Source organism: Macrotis lagotis, chromosome 2 (assembly GCF_037893015.1).
Source record: "Macrotis lagotis isolate mMagLag1 chromosome 2, bilby.v1.9.chrom.fasta, whole genome shotgun sequence".
NCBI lineage: Eukaryota > Metazoa > Chordata > Mammalia > Peramelemorphia > Peramelidae > Macrotis > Macrotis lagotis.
The window spans coordinates 330,614,527-330,639,898 of NC_133659.1; the positions used below are offsets into that span (position 1 = coordinate 330,614,527).

At 43.0% G+C, this 25,372-nt stretch overlaps 1 protein-coding gene and 1 long non-coding RNA gene across 2 annotated transcripts in view; one reads left to right on the top strand and one right to left on the bottom strand.

The window, feature by feature from the left end:
- Nucleotides 1-2,574, top strand: part of TRIOBP (TRIO and F-actin binding protein) — a 64,463-nt gene extending 61,889 nt beyond the window's left edge. The window contains exons 25-27 of the mRNA XM_074221076.1: nucleotides 268-354; nucleotides 1,543-1,706; nucleotides 2,406-2,574. Of these exons, the coding sequence (XP_074077177.1) occupies nucleotides 268-354; nucleotides 1,543-1,704 (249 nt within the window). The 3' untranslated portion in view covers nucleotides 1,705-1,706; nucleotides 2,406-2,574. The remainder of the gene's footprint in view (nucleotides 1-267; nucleotides 355-1,542; nucleotides 1,707-2,405) is intronic.
- A 1,649-nt stretch (nucleotides 2,575-4,223) lies between these two features.
- Nucleotides 4,224-25,047, bottom strand: LOC141515380 (uncharacterized). Its single transcript, XR_012476316.1, has 4 exons — nucleotides 24,960-25,047; nucleotides 9,894-10,017; nucleotides 7,137-7,224; nucleotides 4,224-5,468 (listed from the first exon to the last, which is right to left on the bottom strand). It is a non-coding gene; the product is annotated as an uncharacterized LOC141515380 (long non-coding RNA).
- Nucleotides 25,048-25,372: the final 325 nt, after the last annotated feature.

Consider the following 25,372-nt stretch of genomic DNA (forward strand, 5'->3'; position numbering starts at 1 on the left):
TTGTGGGCCACATTTGGTCAAACATTGAATTAATGCACCCTAAAAGGCTGCCAGATGTACTGAATTTTGAGGTCCGCTGCAGTTACTTTGGCAATGCCCACCAATAAGGCAGGTTGTGGGGGAGGTTCCCCACCCCCCAGATTAGAGCCTCAAAGGCCGAGCAGAGATTTGATTCCATGCCGGGCTGGCTCGGGGGCATCTTGCCCTCTCTCCCAAGTCTGGTTGTCCCCAGAGCCCCTCCCAGACCCGAATGCCCTCTGTCCTCAGATGCTGCTCCGGGTGAAAGAGAACGAGCTGCAGTATCTGAAGAAGGAAGTTCAGTGTCTCCGGGATGAGCTGCAGATGATCCAGAAGGTGAGGCCACGGCTGGAGCCCAGGGTGGGCTTGGGGGCTGGCCCATGGGGGAGGGCCAGGAATCCTTTGCCACACTCCCTCCCCCATTTCCTCCACCTCCACCCAGTACGTGGATACCTGCTGTCTGGCACAGACATCCTTGGAATGTTTGATTGAGAAGCCCGTGAATACCCCAGCATGGGTGGGTGTGTTGTGGGTGTAGGGTGAGGGTGTGTTACAGGTGAAGAGGAAGTCAGTGAAGATGGTGTGGGTGGGGTGGCGTGTACTAATGAGTATGGGGCGGGTGTGTGTGAGGGTGTGTTGGGGTATTCTTAGAATGCCAGAGCAAGGTGGACCCCAACCGTAGAGCAGCAGGGAGGATATGGGGGAACCCCCAATAACCCCAACTCCCTAGAGTGTCTGCTTTGGAAATGACTGCAGATGCTCAAGTTTCTAGGTCTGCTGGTAGGGCCCAGGGGAACCCTCTGCCTTTGGTACCTCCAGTCTTCCTTCCAGCCTGGCATCCCCAGCAACTCTAGGGAGGGAAAGGAAAACATCCCCCAGCTAGGGGTGGGTCTGGGGTGGAATTCTTGCCTCCACTTCTTTACCTGTCCCAAGATATCCTCAGGGGCAGGGATTGGGGGGGGGTTGGGGGGGGGCTGTTGCAAGGATTAGGGATCCAGAGCCTGCAAGGCTCCAAGACCTCCTAGCTGAAAGACTGAGGTCTGGGTCTGGGCCGGAGGTCTCCCAAGACACTAGACCAGTGTCCACTGTGGCAAACCAACAATCCTCAAACGTTTTCTTCTCAGGATTCCTTTATCCTCTTAAAGATTTCTGAGCCCCCCCACCCCTAAAGAGCTTTTGTCTATGTAGCTTACATTTGTATTTGCTGTATTGAACACAAAAACATCTCTGGATTATGAATTAGGATGTTTTGACCTTGGGGCTCCCAAGGTCCCCAGATCCCCCCTTTGAAAACCTCTCTGTTGGAAGAAGACGGGGGAGGGGGGATGTTAATTGATTGATGATGATCCTAATCATAGGTTAGACCTGGAAGAGGCCTCAAAGGCCATCTGGTCCAAATCCCTCAATTTTATGGAGGCTTTAAACTTGGAACCCGTGCATCCCATTGACCCCAGGCAGGGCTTCTGCCCCCAGCCTTCCACCCCCGCTCCTCCTTCCACTCACCTCCTTCCACTCCCTGGGCAGGATAAGCGCTTCACCTCAGGGAAGTACCAGGATGTCTACGTGGAGCTGAACCACATCAAGTCCCGGTCCGAGCGGGAGATTGAGCAGCTGAAGGAGCACCTGCGTCTGGCCATGGCCGCCCTCCGGGAAAAGGAGTCGATGCGGAACAATCTGGACAACTAGGGGTGAGCTGAGGGACTGGGCAGGAAGACAGGGCCATGGGGGGCTGCTCTAACCGCTGCACTGCCGGCTGCCTCCAGATCAGGAGCCCCAGGGGAGAAGTCCCCACCTTGGGTGGGCTTACACACTGTTGGGGAGACACCTTGAAGGTACAAACCGAGAGAAAGAGGAGATGGAGGGGAATCTTGGGAGGAAGGGTCCATGGGAAAGTCCTTGGGGGGGGGGGGGAATCAGAGCTGAGTCCTGAAGGAGGGGAGCCAAGGGGAGAGGGTGCGCCAGGTGTGAGGCAGAGCCTGGACAAAGGCCCAGACAGTGGAGATGGAGGAGTAAGCATCCTGATGGACTTAGTCATTGTATTGTCAGCTCCTTCCCAACCCCACACAGTATTTGGCCATAGAGAACATCTATTGATTAACTGATTAACATGCTGCTCTGTGACCCTGGGCAAGACATGCGGCCTTTCTGGGCCTCAGTTTCTCTGTCAGGTTGGTTGATCCATAAGGGTTTTTCAAGGTGTTTCTCCTCCAAACCTCCTTCCCTTCCAGGCAGATGGGACCCATTTATAGATGAGAAACAATGGGGGCCCAAGGCGGAGTCTTTGCTGCCCGGGGGATGCTGTTCCCCTCTCTGGGCCTTGGGTTCCTCCCCTGCCAAATGAAGGGCACGGCTTGGCGGCCCATCTAATGGCCCCCCTTGTCTTCTAGGTTCCAGGTGCTCCATCCTCTGTTGGACCTGTCCAACGGAGGGAGATGGGGTCTCTCACCACTCCCGAGGAGACCCGAAGCCAAGCTTTCTCACCACGCCTTCACGGGCAGCCGTGCATACTCACACAGACACAGACACACACACACACACACACACACACACACACACGCACACAGATACCTACACTAATATCCATACACACCATACACACCACATACACAAATACACTTATCTACATCCACACGTACCCCACACACCACACACACACACACACACACACATACTCTCTGCAGATCTGAGGGCGCCCTTCACACTGGGTCTTAACTTGCACCTTCTTCGGGATTTTATATGTGAAAAGATTTTTATATAGATTTTTTTCCTTTCTCCCAAAGAAAAAACACTTTTTTTTTTTTATTAAGAATGCCTAGGACTGAGCGGGCTCTCTCCTGCCCCCTGCCCCACCCCAAGCCACAGCCTCAGCTGGATCCAGGGGTAGGCCTCCCTGTGGCTCTGGCTGGAGGAGAAGAGTCAGCTTTTCCATCCCCTCTCCCTCTGCCACCTCCCACTCCTTCGCTGCTGCTTGCTGTGGGCCTCCCCCAAACTGAGGCTGGCTGCCCCTGCTCCTTGGGGCCTGTGGATGGATGGACGGACAGATGGACAAAGGGAGGGAGGAGCACAGGACCTGCCACCTGGAGTCCTGAGTCGGACCGTGGGAGCCAAACAGTGAAGGCGAGGTGCTCCCCCTGCACAGCAAAACTGTTAACTTAATAAAATATCCTAGTTAGCTCTGGGTCCTTGGTCCCTGGAAGAGGGAAGTGGACATGGGGGGGGTATTGGAGGTGAAGGGGGGGATGTTTTTTTGCCCCTTTATACATTCCAATGATAGCTTCAGAGATTCAGAGTTGGGAGGGATCTTGGAATCCATCCAGCCCATTCAACAGAAGAGAAAACTGAGGCCAGAGAGGACCAGTGACTTGCCCAGGTCACCCAGTTTGTGATGCAAATGGGATCTTGGTGATGAATTTCCTCACCCCCATTTTGCAAATGAGCAAATTGAGCCTCAGGAAGCTTGGAGAACTCACAAGCTTTCAGTGACGTTTGAAACAATTTTACTTTTTAAGTTTTCTTGATTGAATCCAGGGATTTGGGTTTTGTTTGATTTTTACATCCCAGGTTCAGGCATTTTCCCTTTCTGTAAAATGAGGCAGTTGGATGGGATGACCCGTTTGTGTTTTTCAGTTGTCCCTCCTCCAAACCTCCCCTTCCAAACAGAAAGGGCAGATGATCAGACCCATTAACTAGAGGAGAAAAGAGTGGAGACCCAAGTCAGAGCACGGCTGTTCAGCCAAAACTGAGCCCATCCGCTGGGCTGGGCAGCAGTGTCCATTAGACTCCAGAGATGCCCACCTGTCCAGCACCTAGCTCTGGTTTCCCTCCCAAAGGAGCAACTAACATTTGGGTGACATTGGGAGAGTTAGCTAGAAGACTGACTCCCCCCAGAGCTGCCTACAGTGAGGCTTCAATCCAGACAGGAGGAGACCGCATGAGCCGACGCATGGAGAATTGTTGCACACAGAATCCATTCATCAGGGTGGGGAGGCTGCTTTGGACTGGACGGGTGTCCGAGATGGGATGGAAGCTGGTCTGAAAGTCCCGGGCTCTTGGGTGAGGGACCATGGACAGAGCTCAGAGGGACCCAAACCCTTCATTTATATCTGAGAACCAAGCCGAGAGGGCTGGGCCGGACAGGGAGACAGGGATAGCTAGCATTGGAACCCAGCTCCTGCTCTGTGGGGATGGGAGAGGGTTGGAGGAGCCCCGCCTCGACTCAACGAACATTCAGCACCAGCTGCTCTATGGGGACACAGAGACTAAAGGAATCCGATGAATGGAGACCATGTTAATTATTATTTATATAGACTATATCAATACTGTATAATTATATATTATATTTAGTTGCCTCTAGTTTATAAAGGCAACTAAAGGTGCTGCAGGAGAGTCCTGGGCTTGGGATCAGGAAGACATCCTTGTGAGTTCAAATCCAGGCTTAGATATTTGCTAAGTATGACCCCGGTCAAGTTAATTCACCCAGTTTGCCTCAGTTTCCTCATCTGTAAAATGAACTGGAGAAGGAAATGGCAAACCATTCCAGTATCTTTGTCGAAAAGACCCCAGAGGGAGTCACGGAGACTCAAACAATTGAAAAATGAGAAAAAATAATCGATAATAATCATATGGCAAAGTCCTTTACAAATATCTCCCTCGATGCCACCCGACCCTGGGAGGTAGGTGCTGTCATTCCCATTTTACAGCTGAGGAAACAGATGACAAGAGTATCCGACAGTAGATTTGAACTCATCTTTCTGACCTCCCAGGAGTGGGGGCAGTAAGGAAGGGCACCGGGTAGACAGGCTGGAACCAAATATGGAAACCCTGAATGCTAAGCTGAGGATGCCAGATCATAGTTGACTGGCAATAGGGAGTCCTAGAAGGTTCAAGGCCAGGTAAGTGATGGCAGATTGGAAGTGGAGAAGCTCCTTGAGAGGCTGGTAAGGATTCAGGTGTCTTAGCTAGCGGACTGGGAATTGGAGAGAAGAGCTCACTGTCTCTGGGAGGACTGGCAGGACTTGGTGATCACTGTGGGATGAGAGTTGACCTGAAGACGGGTGTCCGAGGTCATGAGACATTGCAGAAACTCGGGGCAGTGACCGTGCCTCTCCCTCCCTGACTTTGCATCCACTCTGCAACGTCCACCTGGCCTCCACTGCAGGGATGGTGAACTCATGGCGGCCCATTCCCCTGGGGGTATGATCCGTGAGCCTGGTTCTGTTCTGGGGGCCAGGTGAGAGCCAGGCTGATCGTGGTTTGACCTGCTCTTTGAGGACTTGAAGGAAGCTGTCATCTTCCTTAGGGGTTGCGCTAGCTCTCATTTGCAGTCCCTTCTTTGTGCTGGTAGCTCTCCTCTGGGATTGCTCAGGGCTTTGTCAGAGTCTAAGCTGCTAATTGTCCAGGTGAGGGCAGAGAGTCAGAGGGGACTTCAGATCATCAGGGTCAGTCACCTCCTTTAACAAAAGAGGAAACCAGGGCGGCTAGGTGGCGCAGTGGATAGAGCACCGGCCCTGGAGTCAGGAGTACATGAGTTCAAATCTGACCTCAGACACTTCATAATGACCTAGCTGTGTGGCCTGGGCAAGTCACTTAACCCCATTGCCTTGGGGGAAAAAAAAACCTTAAAAGAAAAAAGGAAACTGAGGCTTAGAAAGAGGAAATGATACATTCAAGGTCATACAAGGATTAAATGACCAAGCCAACCTTTGGCCCTGAGTTCTCTGACATCCAATCCAGTGCCCTGGCTCCTGGGGGAGGCCCAGAGCTGAGATGGGCAAGAAGGGAGGGAAGAAGGCAAAGAGCAAGGGAGGGGTCTGAGAACAAGGGATGTCAGGGCTGGGTGGGGTCTGAGAACAGGGTGTCACAACTGGGAGGGTCCTTGAGGGCACTTATATAACAAGTTCAAGTCCCACCCCATTTTATAGAAAAGGAAGCTGAGTCCTGGGGGGGTGGGGGTGGATGAGCTGCACTCAGCTCAGGCTCACAGTCTGGACTCCAATCTAAACTCCTTCGTGGGAGACTGTGGGTCCCTTACAGCCTTCACCTCCAGTTCCTTCCTCAAGCAGGGTCAACTGCATTTGTTCTTCTGGTGGAGTCAGTAAGCATTTATGAAGTGCCTACTGTACACCAGACACTGCTAAGCTCCGGAATACAAAAAGGCAAAAGATAACCCAGCTGAGGGATCCCCAAGGTCTCGCATCTCTGTGCTGTGTGAAAGCAGTAGACCTGAGTTCAAATCCAACTAGCAGTGTTACACCATCTGCCTCAGTTTCCTCAACTGTAACATGAGGCTAATAACAATAGCCCCTACCTCCCAGAATGCTTGTGAGGATCAACTAAGGTAAAAAGTGTGACACAGAAAGATTTGTAAACCTCAGTTTCTTTTTTTTTTTAGGTTTTTGCAAGTCAGTGGGGTTAAGTGGCTTGCCCAAGGCCACACAGCTAGGTAATTATTAAGTGTCTGATTCAAATTTGAACTCAGGTCCTCCTGACTCCAGGGCCCGTGCTCTATCCACTGTGCCACCTAGCCTCCCCTAAACCTCAGTTTCTTTATCAGACCAAGCTAATATTGCAAGGGGAAAAAGTCTTGACTTTGAAATCAGAGGACATGAGTTCAAATCCAGCTCTGGCAGTTACCACCAGTGCTCCCTAGGCCAAGTTCCTTATATTCTCTAAGCCTCGGTTTCCCCATCTTTAAAGTGAGACCCTTGGGCCAGATCAGGAATTCTCCCCCTTTTTTTTACAGAGGTGAAGCCCGAGAGGCCCTGCCCAAGATTGTGTTTTCAAAATACAACATAAACTACATTAAATAACAAAAGAAATCAGAGGTTGGTGTCCATAAAGATAGAACTGATTTATTATCTTCCCCATCTGGGTCCCCAGACCCCACAGGGCCCCTGGTAGGAATCCCCAGACAAACTCCTCTCTGCTCTAACCGGTTCTCCCAGGAGTTAATTAAAAGATGCCAGAGGTGGGGAAGCCACTTGTCTCTAGCCTCCATTTTCCTTAATTGATCTGGGCCAAAGTGAATTGTTCAGTGCTCATTCCTCCCTTTCCCTGGCCAGGGACCTGGCCTAAGGAGTGGAGCTGGGACCACTTGGGGAAAGAGGCCGGCTACTTACCCATGAGAGGAAGATCTCAGGAAGGACCCTGGCTGGCTGTGTGACCGGGGACACATCCCTCAATCTCTCCCAGCCTCAGTTTCCCCATCTGTAAAATGGAGTAATAAACAGCACCCACCTCAAGGATTACTGGGGACCACATGAGTCAACAGCTAATCAAGTTCCTTTCCCTGACCTTGTGTAACAAACCTCCCCCCCTGCCCGGATCCTTCTCCACTCCCATGTGGATAACTAACAACCACCGCTCACTTTGACTAGAGCCCTTGAAGCTTTATCTCCTCGAATCTTCACAACCACCTTGTGAAATGGATGAGATTATTACCCCATTTTATGGACAGAGACACTGAGACTCCCAAGGGTGAGATGACTTGATTCCAAGCCCTGTCCAGGCCTAGGGCTCTCGGGGCAGATGCTCTGCCTCACCTGCTCCTGACTCATCCCCTCTGCCCCCTCAGTTTTCCTATAAACTTGTAGCACCAAGCCAGGCCCTCCACCCAGGAAGGGCAGGAGGACTGATGAATGTTGGTCCAGAGCTTTGAGCCAAACATATAAAAGACCCTGGATCAGGGCCCAGCCCTGATTACCCTCTTTAAGGTGAGTAATTAAGGTCTCAGTGTTTTGTAATGACTCTAATGAGGGGGCCCCATCTGGAAGCTGAGGGAGCTCAATCTTTTTGGGATCCACCCTCTGGTGAGGTTTCCTAAGGGTCAAGGTAGCCCTGAATTGAGGTCCAGTTCTATTTTTGCTAGAAAGGATTAAATCACTCTTTCCAACCCTTGCCTCAGTTTTGCCAGTGAGTTAAATAAGACCCACTTCTGGTGGTACTGTGAGAATTTGTCAGAGGAGCTTTATGGGAGTCCAACTCTTGATATAATGTGAACATTACCCTCTCCACTATCAAGGAGACTTGGCACAATATAGGTGTGTACCTTATTCAAAAGTAACAGATGAGATAAGAGGGAATCGCATTCTATCTTAGGAGATATACTCCAATGAGGAAATGTGAGGAGAGGTGCTGCCCAGTAGAACAAATGGAAAGGAAGATTGATTGAAAAAGTCATTGGTGAGTGCTAGAGTGGTGAGTAGAGGACCACTGAGCCAGAGGGAAGGAATAGATGAGGGCAGAGAAACAGGTCGAGATATCATGGAACACTGCTAGGGACCGACAGATCTGAATGGCTGTTGGGACCTCTCCATTTGACTTACCTCAATCTCTGATCATTTCATTCCTGGTACTGGAGAAAGAGACTTGACTCTGGAGTCAGAGAACCTGGATTCAAATCCAACCTTTTTCACATATTGACAGTGTGACCTTGGACAAGTTATTTAACCTCCAAAGGCCTCTTTCTTTATCTGTATCAATTAGATTTGTTAGCCCCTGAGATCCTTTCCAATTCTAGAGCTTTGAATTTATGAATTCTCTGAACCTCAGTTTTCTTCTCTGTCAAAGGAGGGATTTGGCTTGAATGGACTCTGAGGGATCTCCTAGCTATAGGTGTAGGATGCTCAAAAGTTGTATAACACACACAAAAAACCCTTTTATTCTAGACACGGTCCTGGCCAATAAAGAAGTTAGAGAAGCATGATACACAGGGCTTAGTGAGTCAGGACTGCAGACATAATAGCTGAACCCTGACCCTTGATCTTTGGAAGAGCAGGAAATATGAGGGATTGATTTCAGGCAAAATTCTAGGACGTATTATTAAAGGAATTAAAGGAATAGTCTATGTATCTGCAGAAAAGGGAAGTGGCAACAGTAAGATCTACATTACATCATCCAGAACAAGCCATGCCCGACTAACCTTTTTTTTCCTTTTTTGATAGGGTTACTAGACTGGTTCATCAGGAGAATCAGTCAAATGTAGTATGGTTGGAATTCAGCAACACATTTGACAGTCTCTTTTGTCATCCTTATGGATAAGATGGAATGACTTCACTTGGATTCCATATAATAAGGTGTGTTCAGAACAGATCAAATAGGGAAACCCAAAAGAATAATCATAAATGAGTAGATATCAAAATAGAGGGTGACACCTACAAGAACATTCTTAGTATTTCTCTGTGGCCTAGAGCTGCTGTCAGACATTTTTATGAAGGCACAGATGGCATAATGATCATATCTGGAGATAACACCAACCTAAGGGGAATAGTGAGCATTGGACAACAGGATCAGTTTCCAACCAATTACAACCAAGGATTCAATCAAATCAGTCAAAAGGTAATAGGAATAAATATACAGTCCTGTATGGATTTTTAAAAAAATCAACTTTTCCCTTACAGGATGGGTGGGTTGAGGTCAAGACAAGAGTTCATATGACAAAGATCTGGGTGTCTTAGTAGACCATAAGCGCAGTGTTTGTAGCAGCCGAAAAGTTGGTAAGATTTTAAGCTGAGTTATCAGAGTCAATGTTTAGAAGGAAAGATATGATGGTTCGACTGTTTGTGCCTTAGTAGGACACAGCTGAGGGATTGCATTCAGTTTGGAGCACCATAGTTTAGGAAGGATATTTCTAAGCTGGAACAAATTAAGTTGCTTAAGTACTTGGAAAGAGGAACTGGATTTGTTCTCTTTGATCCCACAAGACGAAAGTCACCAGGAGAACAATTTAGATTTATTATAACAAACAATCCAAGCTCAACCCCAGGGAAACAGGAAGCTTTCTTATATCAAAGGATCATGGATCTAGAGCTGAGAGGGATCAAGTCTTCATTTTACAACGGAAAAAATCCGAGCCTGAGAAAAGCTAAGAGTCTTACCATACGCTGCACATTTGAGGTGGGATTCAAACTCAGGTCTTCTCTCCTCCAAGCACGGTGCAATATTCATTGAACCATCTAGTGGACATCCCTTCGGTGGACACTTCACACAGAGGCTGGAAATCTATTTGTCAGGATGTTAATAAAAGAAAAAGGATGTTGATGAGACTGTTCTGAAAAGGAGTTGGACTAGAAAAAGGGCCTTCATGAAATAGAAGAAAAGTCAGGAAGTCAAATTAACACTTGTCACCTGAGCTGTGTGATCCTACAAAATTCATGTAACTCAGTTTCCTCATCTGAAAAATGAGAGAGTTGGACTCTACAGCTTTGAATATCTCTTTCAGTTCTAAATCTATGGTTCTAAATATGTCCCTGTGACCTTTTAGTTCTGAGAAAAGGTAAGGAAACCCAGTACTTAACAATTATCTATCAGGACACCAGGATCTGCTTGTGATGCGTGATGGGCATCTGGATACTTACCCTTCTGTTGGTTTATACTGCTCCATAAGGGCAGATTGTCTTTTGCCTTTCTTTGTCTCCTCAGCACCAGCACAGAGTAGATGCTTAATATTGCTCATTGACTAATTGAATATAATATATATACATATTAATATATTAGTTAATTTATATAATATATAATGAATAGAGCCTAGCTTAGTAGTCAGGAAGACCTGGGTTTCAACCTTACCTCAGATACTTATTAGAAACAAGTCATTTATTTCTCTCTTCTACAGATTCCTCTTAAGTAAAATGATTTCTACCACCACCATCACCCCCCAAAATAAAATGAAGACCTCCACACAAGCAAATTCTTCCCCCCACCCTGACCTTACAAAACCACATGGTGGAGAGGACAAGCAGGGAGCATCCTCTGCATCAATCCATGGCGTGTCATTTTTTTGGAAAACATTTTTCTACATTTCCAATTATTCGAACTCACCACTTGAGAGTCATCTTTTGCTTCATTTGAAAACTAATCATAGCCTTTGAACGTTCATCAATTGGGGAATGTCTTGTAACCATATAAATTTGATACATTTCTCTATTTTAGAAATGAGACTTTGGGGTGGCTAGGTGGCGTAGTGGATAAAACACAGGCCCTGGAGTCAGGAGTACTTGGATTCAAATCTGGTCTCAGACACTTAATAATTACCTAGCTGTGTGGCCTTGGGCAAGCCACTTAACCCCATTTGCCTTGCAAAAACCTAAAAAAAAAAAAAAGCATAGAAATGAGACCTTTATCAGAACTCCCAGTGATGAAGATTGTTTCCCAGCTTTCTGCTTTCCTTCTAATTTTGGCAGCATTGATTTTATTTTTGCAAAAACCTTTTTAATTGAATGTAGTCAAAATCATTCCTTTTGCAGTTTATAATGTGCTCTAATTCTTGTTTGTCATAAATTTATCCCCTTTCCTTAGACCTGATAGATAAATTATTTCTTGGTCTATTCATCTATGGTGTCACCCTTTATGTCTGAATCCTGTACCCATTTTGAACTTATTTTGATATAGGGTTTGAAATGTGGGTCTATGCCTAGTTTTTGCCATACTATTTTGCAGTTTTCCCCACAATTTTGTCAGATAGTGAGTTCTTATCCCAGAGGCTGATGCCTTTGGGTTTGTCAAGGTGCAGATTGCTGAGGTCATTTACTGCAGCTTCTTTTGAACCTGTCCTAATCCACTGATCCATGACTCTATTTCTTAGCCAGTTCCAGGCAGTTTTGATGACTGATGTTTTATAATATAGTTTTAGATCTGATAAAGCTAGGCCACCTTCCTTTACATTTTTTTCATCAGTTCTCTTGCTATTTTTGCCCTTTTGTTGCTCCAGATGAATTTTGTTACTATTTTTTCTAGCTTGGTCAAATAATTATTTGGTAGTTTCATTGGTATGGCACTGAATAAGTAATTTAATTTGAATAGAATTGTCATTTTTATTGTATTTGCTCAACCTAACCATGAGCAATTGACATTTTTCCAATTATTTAGATCCAATTTTATTTGAGTGAGAAATGCTTTATAATTGTGTTCATACAGTTTCTGGGTTTGTCTTGTCAGGTAGATTCCAAGTATTTAATGTTGTCTATAGTTACTTCAATATAGCTATATTAAATATAGATATAGTAATTAATATATATATATCAAGTATAATATAGTTATAGCTCTATCTCTTGCTTTGGGGCATCGTTGTTCATATATAGAAATGCTGGTGATTTATGTGGAAATAGTTTATATCCTGCTACTTTTCTGAATTTCTTAATTGTTTCAAGGAGATTTTTAGATGATTTTCACAGGTTCTCTATATACCATCATATCATCTGCAAATAGTGAAAGCTTTGCTTCCTCATTGCCAACTCTGATTCCTTCAATTTTCTTTTCTTCTCTAATTGCTACAGCTAGCATTTCTAATACTATATTGAATAGTAATGGTGATAATGGGCATTCTTGTTTCACCCTTGATTTTATTGGACAATGCATCAAGTTTATTCCCATTACAATATAATATTTGTTGATGGTTTTAGATAGATACTATTTATTATTTTAAGGAAAACTCTATTTATTCCTAAACTTTCTAGCGTTTTTAATAGAAATGATATTGCATTTTATCAAAAGCTTTTCCAGCATTTTATGAAAGGCTTTTTCAGCATCTATGGAGATAATCGTATGATTTCTGTTGGTTTTGCTATTGATATGTTCAATTATGTCCCTCCCTACCTGGTATAAATCTTACCTGATCATGGTGTATTATCCTAGTAATAACTTGCTGTAGTCTCATTGTTAAAATTTTCTTTAAGATTTTTGCATCAATATTCATTAGGGAGATTGGTACATAATTTTCTTTGTCTGTTTTGGTTCTTCCTGGTTTAAGTACCAGCACCACGTTAGTGTCATAAAAAGAATTTGGCAGAACTCCTTCTCCTATTTTTTAAAATAGTCTATGGAGAATAGGAATTAATTGTTCCTTAAATGTTTGGTAGAATTCACTTGCAAAATCCATCTGGACCTGGAGATGGGTTTTTTTTTTTTTTATGGTTTCTTCAATTTCTTTTTCTGAAAAAGAGTTATTTAAGTATTTTATGTCCTCTTCTGTTAATCTGGGCAGTTTGTATTTTTGTAAATATTCATCTGTTTCCCTCAGGTTATCAAATTTTGAGGCATACAGTTCTGCAAAGTAGCTCCAAATTTTCTCCTCATTGGTGGTTAGTTCACTTTTTTTTTTTGGTTTTTGATACTAGTAATTTGGTTATCTTCTTTCTTTTTTTTAAATCAGATTAACCAAAGGTTTATCTGTTTTATTGGCTTTTTCATAAAACCAACTCGTAGACATTCAGAGAGGAAGGAAGGATGTATTTGTGTGTGTGTGTGTGTGTGTGTGTGTGTGTGTGTGTGTGTGTGATATCCCAGGTACTAGGGAGGTGGAGGCAGAATAATAAGAGGGAGGGGGAGGCATAATGATAGGACAGCCAAGCATTTCACAAACACCTCTCAGTGACTAATAGTTGCTCCAGGTGCTGCTTCTGGCCTTACCTTGCCCACTTTACTTTTCAAAAACAATATGGACCCACTGAACACAGGTTTTGACAGAGTCCTACTGGTTAGAACACTGGATCTAAAGCCAAGACTGGGATTCAAATCCTTCCTCAGACATTTTCAGGGACATCTAGGACCTATTTGAGCAAAAGGAACCCAACCCCAGGAAGCCAATGGACACATGTATCATCACAAGGACATATGCCTCCTGAAACCTTTCCTGTGTACTTTGTGAAGAATGCTGTGTAGGGGTAGGTGGCATCTGATAAATGTGAGCTCACAGAGGTCAGGGGCTATTTGCTTTTGTCTTCATTTTCCCAGTGCAAGCCTCATAGTAGGAATCTGAATAAATGTTTCTTAACTGACCTCTGTTTGTGGGACACTGCATCCTTGTGACCACATCTGAAACTTAAATCATAGAATCATCAATGACCTGGAAGATACCACTTAGACCATATAGTCCAACTCTCCTATTTGACACATGAAGAAACTGAGGGAAACAAAGGAGAAATGACTTGTCTGGAGTCACACAGCTGTAATTATCTAAGAAGTAGGATTTGAATCGTTGTCTTGGCTCCTGGTCCAGTGTTCTAACCATCTCTGCCTGTTTTTGTGTGTTCATGTTTGGGTATGCACAAAAAGATAAGAAAAAGAGAAGGAAGAAATTATCACCAGCAACAAAAGAAGCAAGATTGCCCCTTTTTTGCAGATGATTCAATGGTTTACCTAGAGAACCCTAGAGAGTCAACAAAAAAATTAACTGAAACACTGAATAACTTCAACAAAATTGCAAGACATGAAATAAAACTACATAAATTATCAGCACTTTTATATAATCCCAATAAAACCTAGCAAGGAGAGATATAAAGAGAAATTTCATGACTATGGAATATATAGAATAGATAGATGGATTAAATATAGAATAAATAAATGCAATTACAAATCACTGTTTACAGAAATAAAGACACTTAAATAATAAGAAAAATATTAACTTCTCATGAGTAGTTTAAGTCAATATAAGAAAAAATATCTTTAAATCAGTGTATTTATACAGTTCTATATCAATCACCAAAGGATTACTTTACAAAATTGGAAGAATAATAACAAAATTCATCTGGAAAAACAAAGGATCAAGAATCTCAAGAATAGGGGGTGGCTGGGTGGTACCCAGCTCAGGAGGACCTGAGTTCAAATCCAGCCTCAGACACTTAATAATTACCTAGCTAGGTGGCCTTGGGCAAGCCACTTAACCCTATTGCCTTGAAAAAAGCTAAAAAAAAAAATCTCAAGAATAATAAGGGGAAAAAGAACAGGACCCAGTTTGACCACCAGACTCAAACTGTCTAACAAATTAGGCATTGGTTTCAAAAATGTAGCTATCAATCAGTGGAACAGATTAGATGAACAATTTCCAGATGCAAATATACCTTGTAATCCAGAATTTGCTAAAATACAAAGACCCCAGGGTTACTAGGATAAAGAATCCCTATTCGATTTTTTAAAATAAACTGAAAAAAAAAAAAGAAAAAAGAAAATAACTGAAAAGAGAATTGGACAGATATGAAAGAAATTAAGTTTCCACCAACTGTTCATACTTAGGATAATAAGCCCAGGCCTAAATAAAAAGGGTTATATCATAAATGAGAGAAATCAGGAAGGTAGTCTCTCTCTCTCTCTCTCTCTCTCTCTCTCTCTCTCTCTCTCTCTCTCTCTCTCTCTCTCTCATATCTAAATAGGTTCCTGACCAACAAGGGATTAGAAGACCATAAAATAAAGAGTTTTGATTACATAAAATTAATTTAAAATGTTTTTGTACAAATTCAATACTCCTTTTAGTTCTAAGTATTTTCTCTAGCTCTCCCCACATCTCAAAAGATCTCCCTTCTGACTCTTTCCTCTCATCTCCACCCACTGGCTTCACTGACTTCCTTCAAATCCCATTTTCTGGCTGCTTTTTCCAAACCCTCTTAATCCCAGAGTCTTTCCTCTGCTAATATCTCCTATTTTTCCTGTATGTGAAATGGTTTGCTCATTGTCTCCCCGGTTAGTGAGCCCCTTGAGGGAAAGAACTCTGCCTTTTGCCTCGTTTTGTATCCCTAACATAGTGTCTGGCAGGTATAGGTGTTTAATCAATGTTTAGTGACAATAGAGCTAAATTTAGAAGGGAAATAATTTGCTTAGGGAAAAAATCTTTGCAGCAAGTTTCTCTGAAAAAGATCTCATTTCCAAAATCCATAAAGAACTGATATATATATATATATATATATATATATATGAAAATAAGGCATTCTAAAATGATAAATAATCTAAGGCTATAGACATAAAATTCTAAAAAAGAATAAACCCAGGGGGTCTATAGTCATATTTTTTAAAATGCTCCAAATCCTAATATTGAGAGAAAAACAAATTAAAGAAATTCTGAGATGCTGTCTTGTATCCATTAAAGAGAATAAAAATTGAAAATGACCAAGGTTTAGGGTAACTGAGGGAGGGAGGGAGGAAGGAAAGAAGAAACACAGGCATTGTTTGATAATTAATAACAGTGAGGACATACTCTTTGATCCAGGTGTTAGACCTGAACCCCAAAGAGATCAAAGAAAGAGAAAAGGTCCTATTTATTCAGAATTATTTATAGCAGCTCTTTTTGTGGTGACAGAAACTAAAACAAGGGGAGTGGCTGAACACACATTGGGGTTTATAAATCTGTATATGTGTGTATATATATATATATATATATATATATATATATATATATATATATATATATATATATGTATATATGTTTTATACACACACATATGTAATGACAAAAGGTATGGTTTCCTAGAAATCTGGGAAAATTTGTATGAACTGATGAAAAGTGAAGTGAAAAGAACCAGAATAACTTATAAAAAAGGTTTGATAATTGAAAAATATATTTTTAAAATTTTAAAACAATTTCAGAGAATCTGAAGGATTTGTATAAAGTGATTCAAAAGAAAATTCTGATGTTTGTAAAATCAATATTAAAAAACAATCAATTTTGAAAGACTTAAGAACTCTGATTAACTAAATGATGATAAGCATGACTTCAGAGAACTGACAAAGAAAAATGTTCATCTTCTCATGGCATGAGACTATGGACTAATATACAGAGTAAGAAATGTGTTTTTGGTTAGAACCAGCATGGAAATCTTTTGCTTGTCTAAGCTCATGGCATTTTGTAGTTTTTCCTCCCCCTTCCCTCCTTTTCTCCTCTTTCTCCTTCCCTCTCTTTCTTTCCTTCCTTCCTCTCTCCCTCAGTTTCTTCCTTCATTTTTCCTTCCTTCTTTCTTTCCTCCCTTGTTTTATCCCTCCCTTTCATTCTCAGTTGCTTACTTCTTTCTTTCCTCTCACTCTTCCTCCTTCCCTTCTTCGGTTTTTCTTTCTTTTCTTCCTTTCTTCTTTCCTTTCCCTCTTCCTTGTTTTCCAGTCAGTGGAGGAATGGAGAAGGGAGAAAAAATGCTTGATAACTGAAAATTATATTTTTAAAATTTTAAAACAATTTCATAGAATCTGGAAGGATTCGTATAAAATGATTCAAAAGAAAATTCTGATGTTTGTCCTTCATTCTCAAAGAAGACCATGACTCCAAGGAGATGATGCCATAACAAGCACATGAATTAGAGGGGGGCTGTGCTAGGTCACTAGTCTCACTTTCTCCTCCAGAACCATCTGGGTCCAGTGGCCAGATAAGAATCAGGATGACTGGAGATGGCCCTGGATGGGAGGCAATCGGGGTTAAGTGACTTGCCCAAAGTCACATAGCTAATAAGTGGCGAGTATGAGGCTGGATTTGAATTCCAATCCTATTGACTTCAAGGTCAGTGCTCTATCCACTGTGCAACCTAGCTGCCCTAGGAGAAGAAAATAAACAGAACCAGAACTATTTATATATCAGCATTATAAAGGCAAATAACTTTGGAGGATCTTATAACCCAAGGCAATGCAATGATTAAGCCTACTCCAGAGGATCAAAGATGAAGCCTCTGGACCGAGACGGGATGGACCGGAGCAGCAAACTCTGACCTCCATGTCCAGACACTGCCAAAATTTGTTTGACTTTACTATACATATTTGTTACAAAGGATTTTCCTCTTTTTTCCCAATGGGAGGAGGTAGATAGGAGAGAGAGAGAGCAAGATCAGCCATAGGGTTTCCAGAGAGAGAGAGACAGAGAGAGAGCCAGAGACAGAGACAGGAAGAGAGAGAGAGAGAGAGAAAAGACCTCCACTGAAGCATTTTCAATACACAGGAGAAAGGTCAGAAAGAAACAAGTAGAAAGGCTGTGAAAGTTTTATATTGAATTTATCATATGCTTAGAAGGAAAAATGATCTGAGCACATCAAAGATTGTGTTTCATGTCGTTATCTTCTTTGTTGCATTTTGTACATGAAGATGCTTACTTGTCTGTTATGTTTAATTTTTTTTAATTCAAAGCTCATCCTCAGACAGCTTACATTCTAGTGAATATTGCTGGCTTCTGTTTATTTATTTAGATTTGTTGTAAATAAAAGATTGTTTGAGATACCTACAGAGAGCTGGAAGGTGACCTCAAAAGAGAAGGCTCGAGAAGCTGGGAAAGGGGGGGAGGGTCAGAGACGGGCCTCTCAGCAGAAGTTGCTTCTGAGCTATCATGGAGAAAAGCATCCCACACCTGGTCTCCAGGTACATCCTGTACCTCCACCTACAACACCAAGGATCTTTTTGCGCGCGCACACACACACACACATACACACACACACCTCCCAGAGTCCTGGCTGAAGAGTCCTGTCTTATGGGTTCATGTCCCAGACCTGCTCTTAAATCACTTTAGATATTTGAGCAAATTCTTGCCCCTCTCTGGCCTCCATCTGTAAAATTGCAATTTTGACAAGGGGATCACAAAGGTGGCTCCAGCCTGGGGTGTTCTAGGATGCAACAACTCCAGTCTCAGGAAGAAGTTTGGAAAAACCAGTCTGACCACCAGACCCTGCTCAACCAGCAACTCTGGCCTCCTTGCCCTTTATTCAGTCAACCAGAATTTCCTGTGCACCCACGGGGTCTGGATTAATTGGCTGTAGTAGGACTGAAGGCTCAAGTGCGCCCAGTCCTTGGAACACCATGAATTTAAATTTGTAGACTGTAAATTCAGGTTTGCAGGGAAATCCCCATAGGGTCCAGAAAGAGACCTTTCTTCAGGTCTCACCTAAGACCTGGGATGCCAATGACCCAAAAGGAAGTCTGGGGATGGAATGAAACTGTATAGAATGGCCCTTAGACCACTGGATGGCAGAGGCAGGAGGGGCCTTAGCACATTTAACGCCAGAGATGGGAGGGACCCTAGAACAGGGAATAAGATGGCTGGGAGGGGCCTTAGAACCGTTCTTAGTTAATTTTATATATCATATAAATACCTATATTAATAAAACATACAAATAGAAATGAAAAGACAATGAGATAAAAATGAAATAATATTTAATCCCAGAAGTAATAGGAATTCATTGAAATGTGTTGACTTTGTGGTCAGACTTGAGTTGTAGGAAAATCACTTTGGCAGCCATGTGATGGATGGATTGTTGTGGGGAGAGTCTTGAGGCAAGGGGGTAAATTAGTTGAGAAGGATGTCACGCCCAGGGGAGAGGAGAGGAGCAAGGTGAGAGAGTTGTGATGGACAAGACCTGACGATGGATTGGATGGGGAAGGAGGAGGGAGAGTGGAGAAGCAAGGATAAAGCGGAGGTTGCCAACCTGGGGAAACCAGAAGGATGGTGTTGAGTCTCCCTCAACAGTCACAGGGAAACTGGGAAGAGTGGTGGGTTGTGGCTGAAGATAATGATATCCTGATCCACATCTCAACCCATCCAAAGCTTGCTCTGCCAGAGTGATTCATTCTGTCCCACCCTAACTAAAAGGGGGTGGGAAGGCAGAGACAAGGCTCTGACTCAAGAAGGTGCTCGGGGTTGGCAGGGGGTTTGAGCCACATTTTCCCAGTGGCACCTGCAGTTGCTATGAGTAACCATTAATTCAAATTATAATCACCCTAAGGGGCCATCATTGAACTCAGAAGGGGGAATGGGGAGATAGAAGCTTGCCCAACAGAGGGAGAGGGGGGAGCGGAGAATTGGGAATTAAAGGTAGAGGTGGTTGTCCTGGAGACAAAAGTCGAGAGTGAGATATGACCTCTTTATGATTATTGATCACATCCAGCATCAAGCCACTTTGAAGACCACTGTTTTAGGATAAGAAATCTTAGAAGAGAGAGGGCCCTTAGAAGAGGGAATGTTGGGGCAGCTAGGTGGTACAGTGGATACAGTCCAGGCCTGGAGTCAGGAAGACCTGAGTTCAAATCCGACCTCAGACACTTAGTGTTTGTCTAGCTGTGTGACCTGGGCAGATCACTTAACCCCATTGCCTTAAATTTAAAAAAAAAAGATAATAAAAAAAAATTTTTAATAAAAAAAGAAAGAATGGAATGTCAGAACTGGGAGGGACTTCAAACAAAGAATGGGAGCTCTGGGAGGGACCTCAGAATGGAAGACAGATGTGACTACCGGAGTTAGGGGGATGGGAAAGGTATGACAACTTTTCTCATAAAATGGCCTCTGGGAATCAGTTACTAGTGGGAAAAAACATAATTACAAAATGAGGTGGGGCATTAGACTTCCCTAGAAATGGTAGAGTTATAATATCATATTTTTAAAAAATTTTGGCAAGGTAATTGGGGTTAAATGACTTATCCAGGGTCTCACAGTTAGCAATAAATGATTTTTAATTTATAGTGCCAGGCAGCCCCTGGTTACCTCACACCCAAAAACTCTATACTGCCGGTGTATTTGGGTTATGTGGAGGTTGGGAAGGAAAAGGGCATAAGAATCAGAACAGGAAGTGAGAATCCTTACCGAATTGTGATAAATCTATGAAATGTTGTTTAAAAATGATTTTGCATTTCAATTTCTGGACTGAGTAACCTGGGCTGAGGGAGTGGGAGGCAGGCTTCCAAAGAACTTTGAGTCTCTCAGCCTCTTTGTATTTCTTTGCCCGAGGCCCATTTGGGGGCAGTGATATCAGCATCAAGAAAAACTTACTCTACAGCGCCCAGGCCTCCCACATGGAGGTGCCCAGTTCAGTCTATATAAAGAAGTCAAGTCAAGTTCACCTCATTATTACTTGAAGACTCTACTCTCTTATTTGGAAATCGGGCCAACATCTGGAGCTCTTTGGTGTTGACTTGGCCATCCTTGACTATGGACCAACATAGAGCTCTAGTCAGCTCTTTCCCTTCCTGAACGTGGAGCTCATGTGAACCAGGGGTTCTTAAGTTGGAAGGTCTGTAAACACGTTGGGGTTTTTAATAGTTTGGTTACTCTATTAATCCACGTAATATGATCCCTTAGCAATCCTCTCATGTATTTTCATTGATGTCTCTAAAATTATAATACTAAGGAGTCCCTAGAATTGATTATGACACAGAAAAGGCCAAGAATCCCAAATGTAAAAGATCATGGGTTTGCTGAGACAAACTCCTTGAAAGCAGCTACATACATATTCATGGATTTATCTCTGTTTAACTTCCAGATCAAGTCCCTATTTGCCATTTTTCTTTTGTGCTTCCAATTCAGAGAATTTTCCTCCTTAGCCAAGAAGACAGAAGCCAAATAGGGGTCTTCCCTTGCCTTCCCCTGTCCTCTGTTATCCTATGGGCATCTTATTTCTTCCCCCGATATAAGGGACTTTAAATCAATTTTGTTGTATCCTCAGACTCAGTGCATTCTGAGTTTTGTTTTTGTTTGGGTTTTTTTTGCAAGGCAATGGGGTTAAGTGACTTGCCCAAGGCCACAGCTAGGTAATTATGAAGGGTCTGAGGCTGGATTTGAACTCAGGTCCTCCTGACTCCAGGGCCACTGCTCTATCCACTGCACCACCTAGCCACCCCCGATATTATTCTTAATGAATTATACTAACCATATAGTAGGTGTTTAATAAATCTTGACTGTTCTTGTGTGTGCCTATTGATTCTCCTCAATAGAATGCAAGCTTCTCAAGGTTAAGGATGGATACATTTTGTGTGTATATGTCTTATGTCTGTATTAGGCACTTAATAAAGCCATCTTGTTTGATTGATCAGCTCTTATATCTCCTTGCTTCCATCTCTTAAAGTCAGTCAGCGTGCATCCATGGTTTCCTGTAGCTTTGCTTCTGAATTATTTTTCTTCAGAATGCCATTCTTAGAAGCTTCCCATATTTCCTGAGCTAACTCCCCCTATTGAATTTGAGTCCATGGGGCCTTACTTCTCTATCATTTCTTTGAAACACAATTTTTCCCCAATGCAAAGTCTATATCAGACTACACCTAGCCTCTCTCCACCCCAAGTCATCAATCCTAAGACACAGGTCTCACTGTGCCTTCTCTTTCCCACCATTTCCACCCCCCAAAATCAGTTCCTTTGTTGCATGGTTGGATTTCCAAGGAGGAGAAAGAAAAGGAAGATATTTAAAATGGAATCTAATATAAAAGCAACAAATGTCAATGAAATATATACACACATGTGGATAGATGAATAGATGGATATGAGAATGGATATGATTTTGGATGGATGGATGGATGGAGGTGAGGATAGATAGATGGATTGAAGGACAGATGCATGCATATGTATATTTCTGTATATGCAAATCTATTTATTTTAACTTTAACTGGTCCTGTTTGTGCAGAAAATCATAATCTAGACATGGGTCCAACCTCACTGAACCTCAGTGAGATCTGTCAGGTCAAGCAGACTTCCTTGCAAAGGATTCCCAGTTCATCTTACTTGTACCCAGGCCTTCTCCATTTGTAAGCAGACACTTGGGGCATGGAGTTTTATTGGTTTCTTTTGTAGATTTGCTCTCTCTCTCGTACATTTGGAGACATTTTTGTTGCTTTTTCTGTTTCCCAAGATCCACCCCCCATTCTTGTAGACTCCTAAGCTCAGAGGCAACCTGGAATCTTCCTTCTCCCCCCATCCTCTTTATCCAGCATTCTTGGAGCTCCCATCAGGTGATAGAAGGGAAGTCATTTGCCAAGCCCTGCCAGGAAACAGAGGAGGTGAACTTGTTTGTATTTTGTTTTCCACAAGGTGAAAGGTCAGGACTTTGTTTACTCTGGGGTCTTTTCCTGGAATGCCTCCTCATTGTGACCCTTCTTCCTTCTGCCCACCCTGGTCCTCTTGGGGCCTCTTCTTATCTCTTTGTCCAAACCCAGCAAGGGCTATGGCCTTGACTGATAGGGTAGCATTGACGCAGGGGAACCCCATGCCGATTGTTTGGAAAAGGAGCTAGTGTTTTGAACACAGGAGATTGGCTGCTGAAGAAGGTTTGGGAAGTGGGGGCCGGGGTTGGAGGGGCTCTTCTGAAAAAAGAAAAGTAACCAGAGACCCTAACTCCTAGTTTTACTCAAGATCCACCTGAAATGGGTGTGAAAAAGAAGAGTTCGGCTTAACTGAGTTGAAATCTTGTGTGACCCAGGACAAGTTAGGGAACCTCTGTTTGCCTCAGTTTGTAATATGAAAATCTGCAAAATGGGAATAACGTTATTTTTCTAGTCTAAAGCCCAAGACCCACTTTTTCTTCTCTTATTTATAGTCTTACAGAATTTTAAATATACTCCCAAAGTTTGGAGGGATGTGAAAACGTTAATTAACAGTCACCACTTATGGAGCTCCTCCCTTGTGTCATAGAGCCCTGCTAGATGATGGCCCTATATAAAGAAGAAAAATCTCTATTTGCCATGAGCTGATACGCCACTGAGAAAGATGTTCAGTGCATGAAAATTCATATAGCATAAATATAAGGTCACTATAACACATACACAAGCAATGTAGTTAAGTATAAGGTAGGGCACTCACATTTGGAGAGACCAGGAAAACATTCATTGACAAGATGGTGCCTGAATTTCATCCTTTTTTTCTAACTGAGGCAATCAGGGTTAAGTGACTTGTCCAGTGTCACACAGTCAGTGAAGGTCAACTGTGTTGGCTGAGGTTGGATTTGAACTCCAGGGCTGGTGTTCTATCTACTGCACTACCTAGTTGCCCCTTGAGTTTCATCTTAAAGGAGGATGTGAGGAAGACTGTAAAAACATAGAAAGTTGGATATTAGAGGAGTCTTAAAGTAATATGGAATGTCAGAGTTGGAAGGGCTTAGAACCTATATGAATGGAATCTTAGAACTTCGGATATCAGAGATTGGAGGAACCTTAAAAGATATAATGTAAGATCAGATGGACCAAAATATTTATAGTAGCTCTTTTTGTGTCAGCAAAACAAAACTGGAAACAAAGAGAGTTGGAAAATCACGTGGACAAATTCTGAAATTCTGATACGATACAATGTAGTTAGACTTTAAGAAATGATGAAGGAGGCAGCTTTCAAGAAGCTTTTAAAACTCATATGAAAATAAAATGAGAACCAGAAAAACTAATCAGAAAATTAACAATAAGGTAAAGACAAAAACAATCTGAAAGCCTTCAGAACCCCAATTGATATAATCCCACTGCCACAGTTCCAGAGGACTGAAGGAGGAAGCAAGCCACCCACAACAGATGAGGCATGAATTTTAGACATGGGCAATGTGGGTTGTTGACAGGTTATATTTATGATAAGGTTGTTGTTTTGCTCTCCCCCAGTTGGAGAAGGGGGAGGGGAGAGAAAACAGTTGTTGATTCAAACATTATTTGAAAACATTCCAAAAAGGGAATTCCAGAACTCAGATGAGCCTGGAATTTTAGAGCTAGAAGGAACTTGAGAATAGCTGATTTCAAAGTTAGGAAGGACATTCACAAGATGATGCTTGCCATGGATATCAGACCTGGGAGACCTTTTTGAGCTAAGGTCTTTCCCAGGCCTGTTTGTCTGAGGCAACACCTATTCAGTGACTAAAGGCTAGGTATGAATTGAGGCAAAAGATGGCTTAGTAGACTCCCTGCCCCCAAAAAACGGAGAAGATCCTGAGAGTTTCTGGCCTGGACAAAAGCAACTGCCATTTTTTTTTTAGGTTTTTGCAAGGCAATGGGGTTAAGTGACTTGCCCAAGGCCACATGGCTAGGTCATTATGAAGTGTCTGAGGCCGGATTTGAACTCAGGTACACCTGACTCCAGGGCTGGTGCTCTATTCGCTGTGCCACCTAGCCGCCGCCTAACAACTGCCATTTTAATGGAGATAATAGTGATGGTGGCCCTCTCAAAACAAATCTGGAGTGTGGATGAAAAAAAATCATAGTGAGGAAGACCCTTTTCAAGTCTCACTTCTGACACATAGTGTGTGACCTTGGACAGCTCATTTAATGTTCAGTGATTCAGGCAGCTTTCAAGACCAAATGGGGTATTCCCTACACCAATAAAATCAAAAGTCTAGTTTTCAAACCCCATTCACCACCTGGCAAACTCATAGCATAGAAAACGCTCTGTAATCCAAGAATTATGATGGTTTGAAGAGACTTATTCCTGACCTTATGGGCTCTATTCCAATCCTCCTCCCCTTTTAAAAGTTGACAAATGTTCTTACCAGTAGCTTTGCATGCAATCACCTTCCCTGGAAAACAGATCCTCAAGTTGAAGAGAGCTGGTAATATAGTTGCAAATTCAGCCCAGCTCCATAGAAATGAAAGGAAATTGGGGGAGGAAAAGGAGCTATTTAAAGGCTGATGGAAGTAAGTAATAGAAATATAGACATTCATTGTCATGGAAGATAATGAAGAGGAAACAAAGGGAGACCATGCTGTTTTCTGATACAAAGTGTACTTGGACATTTCTTCTAATTTTTTTTAATTTTTTTAGATTTTTTTGCAAGGCAAAAGGCCACAGCGCTAGGTCATTATTAAGCGTCTGAGACCAGATTTGAGCCCAGGGACTCCTGACTCCAGGGCCGGTGCTTTATCCACTGCACCACCTAGCCACCCCTCTTCTTCTAATCTTAAT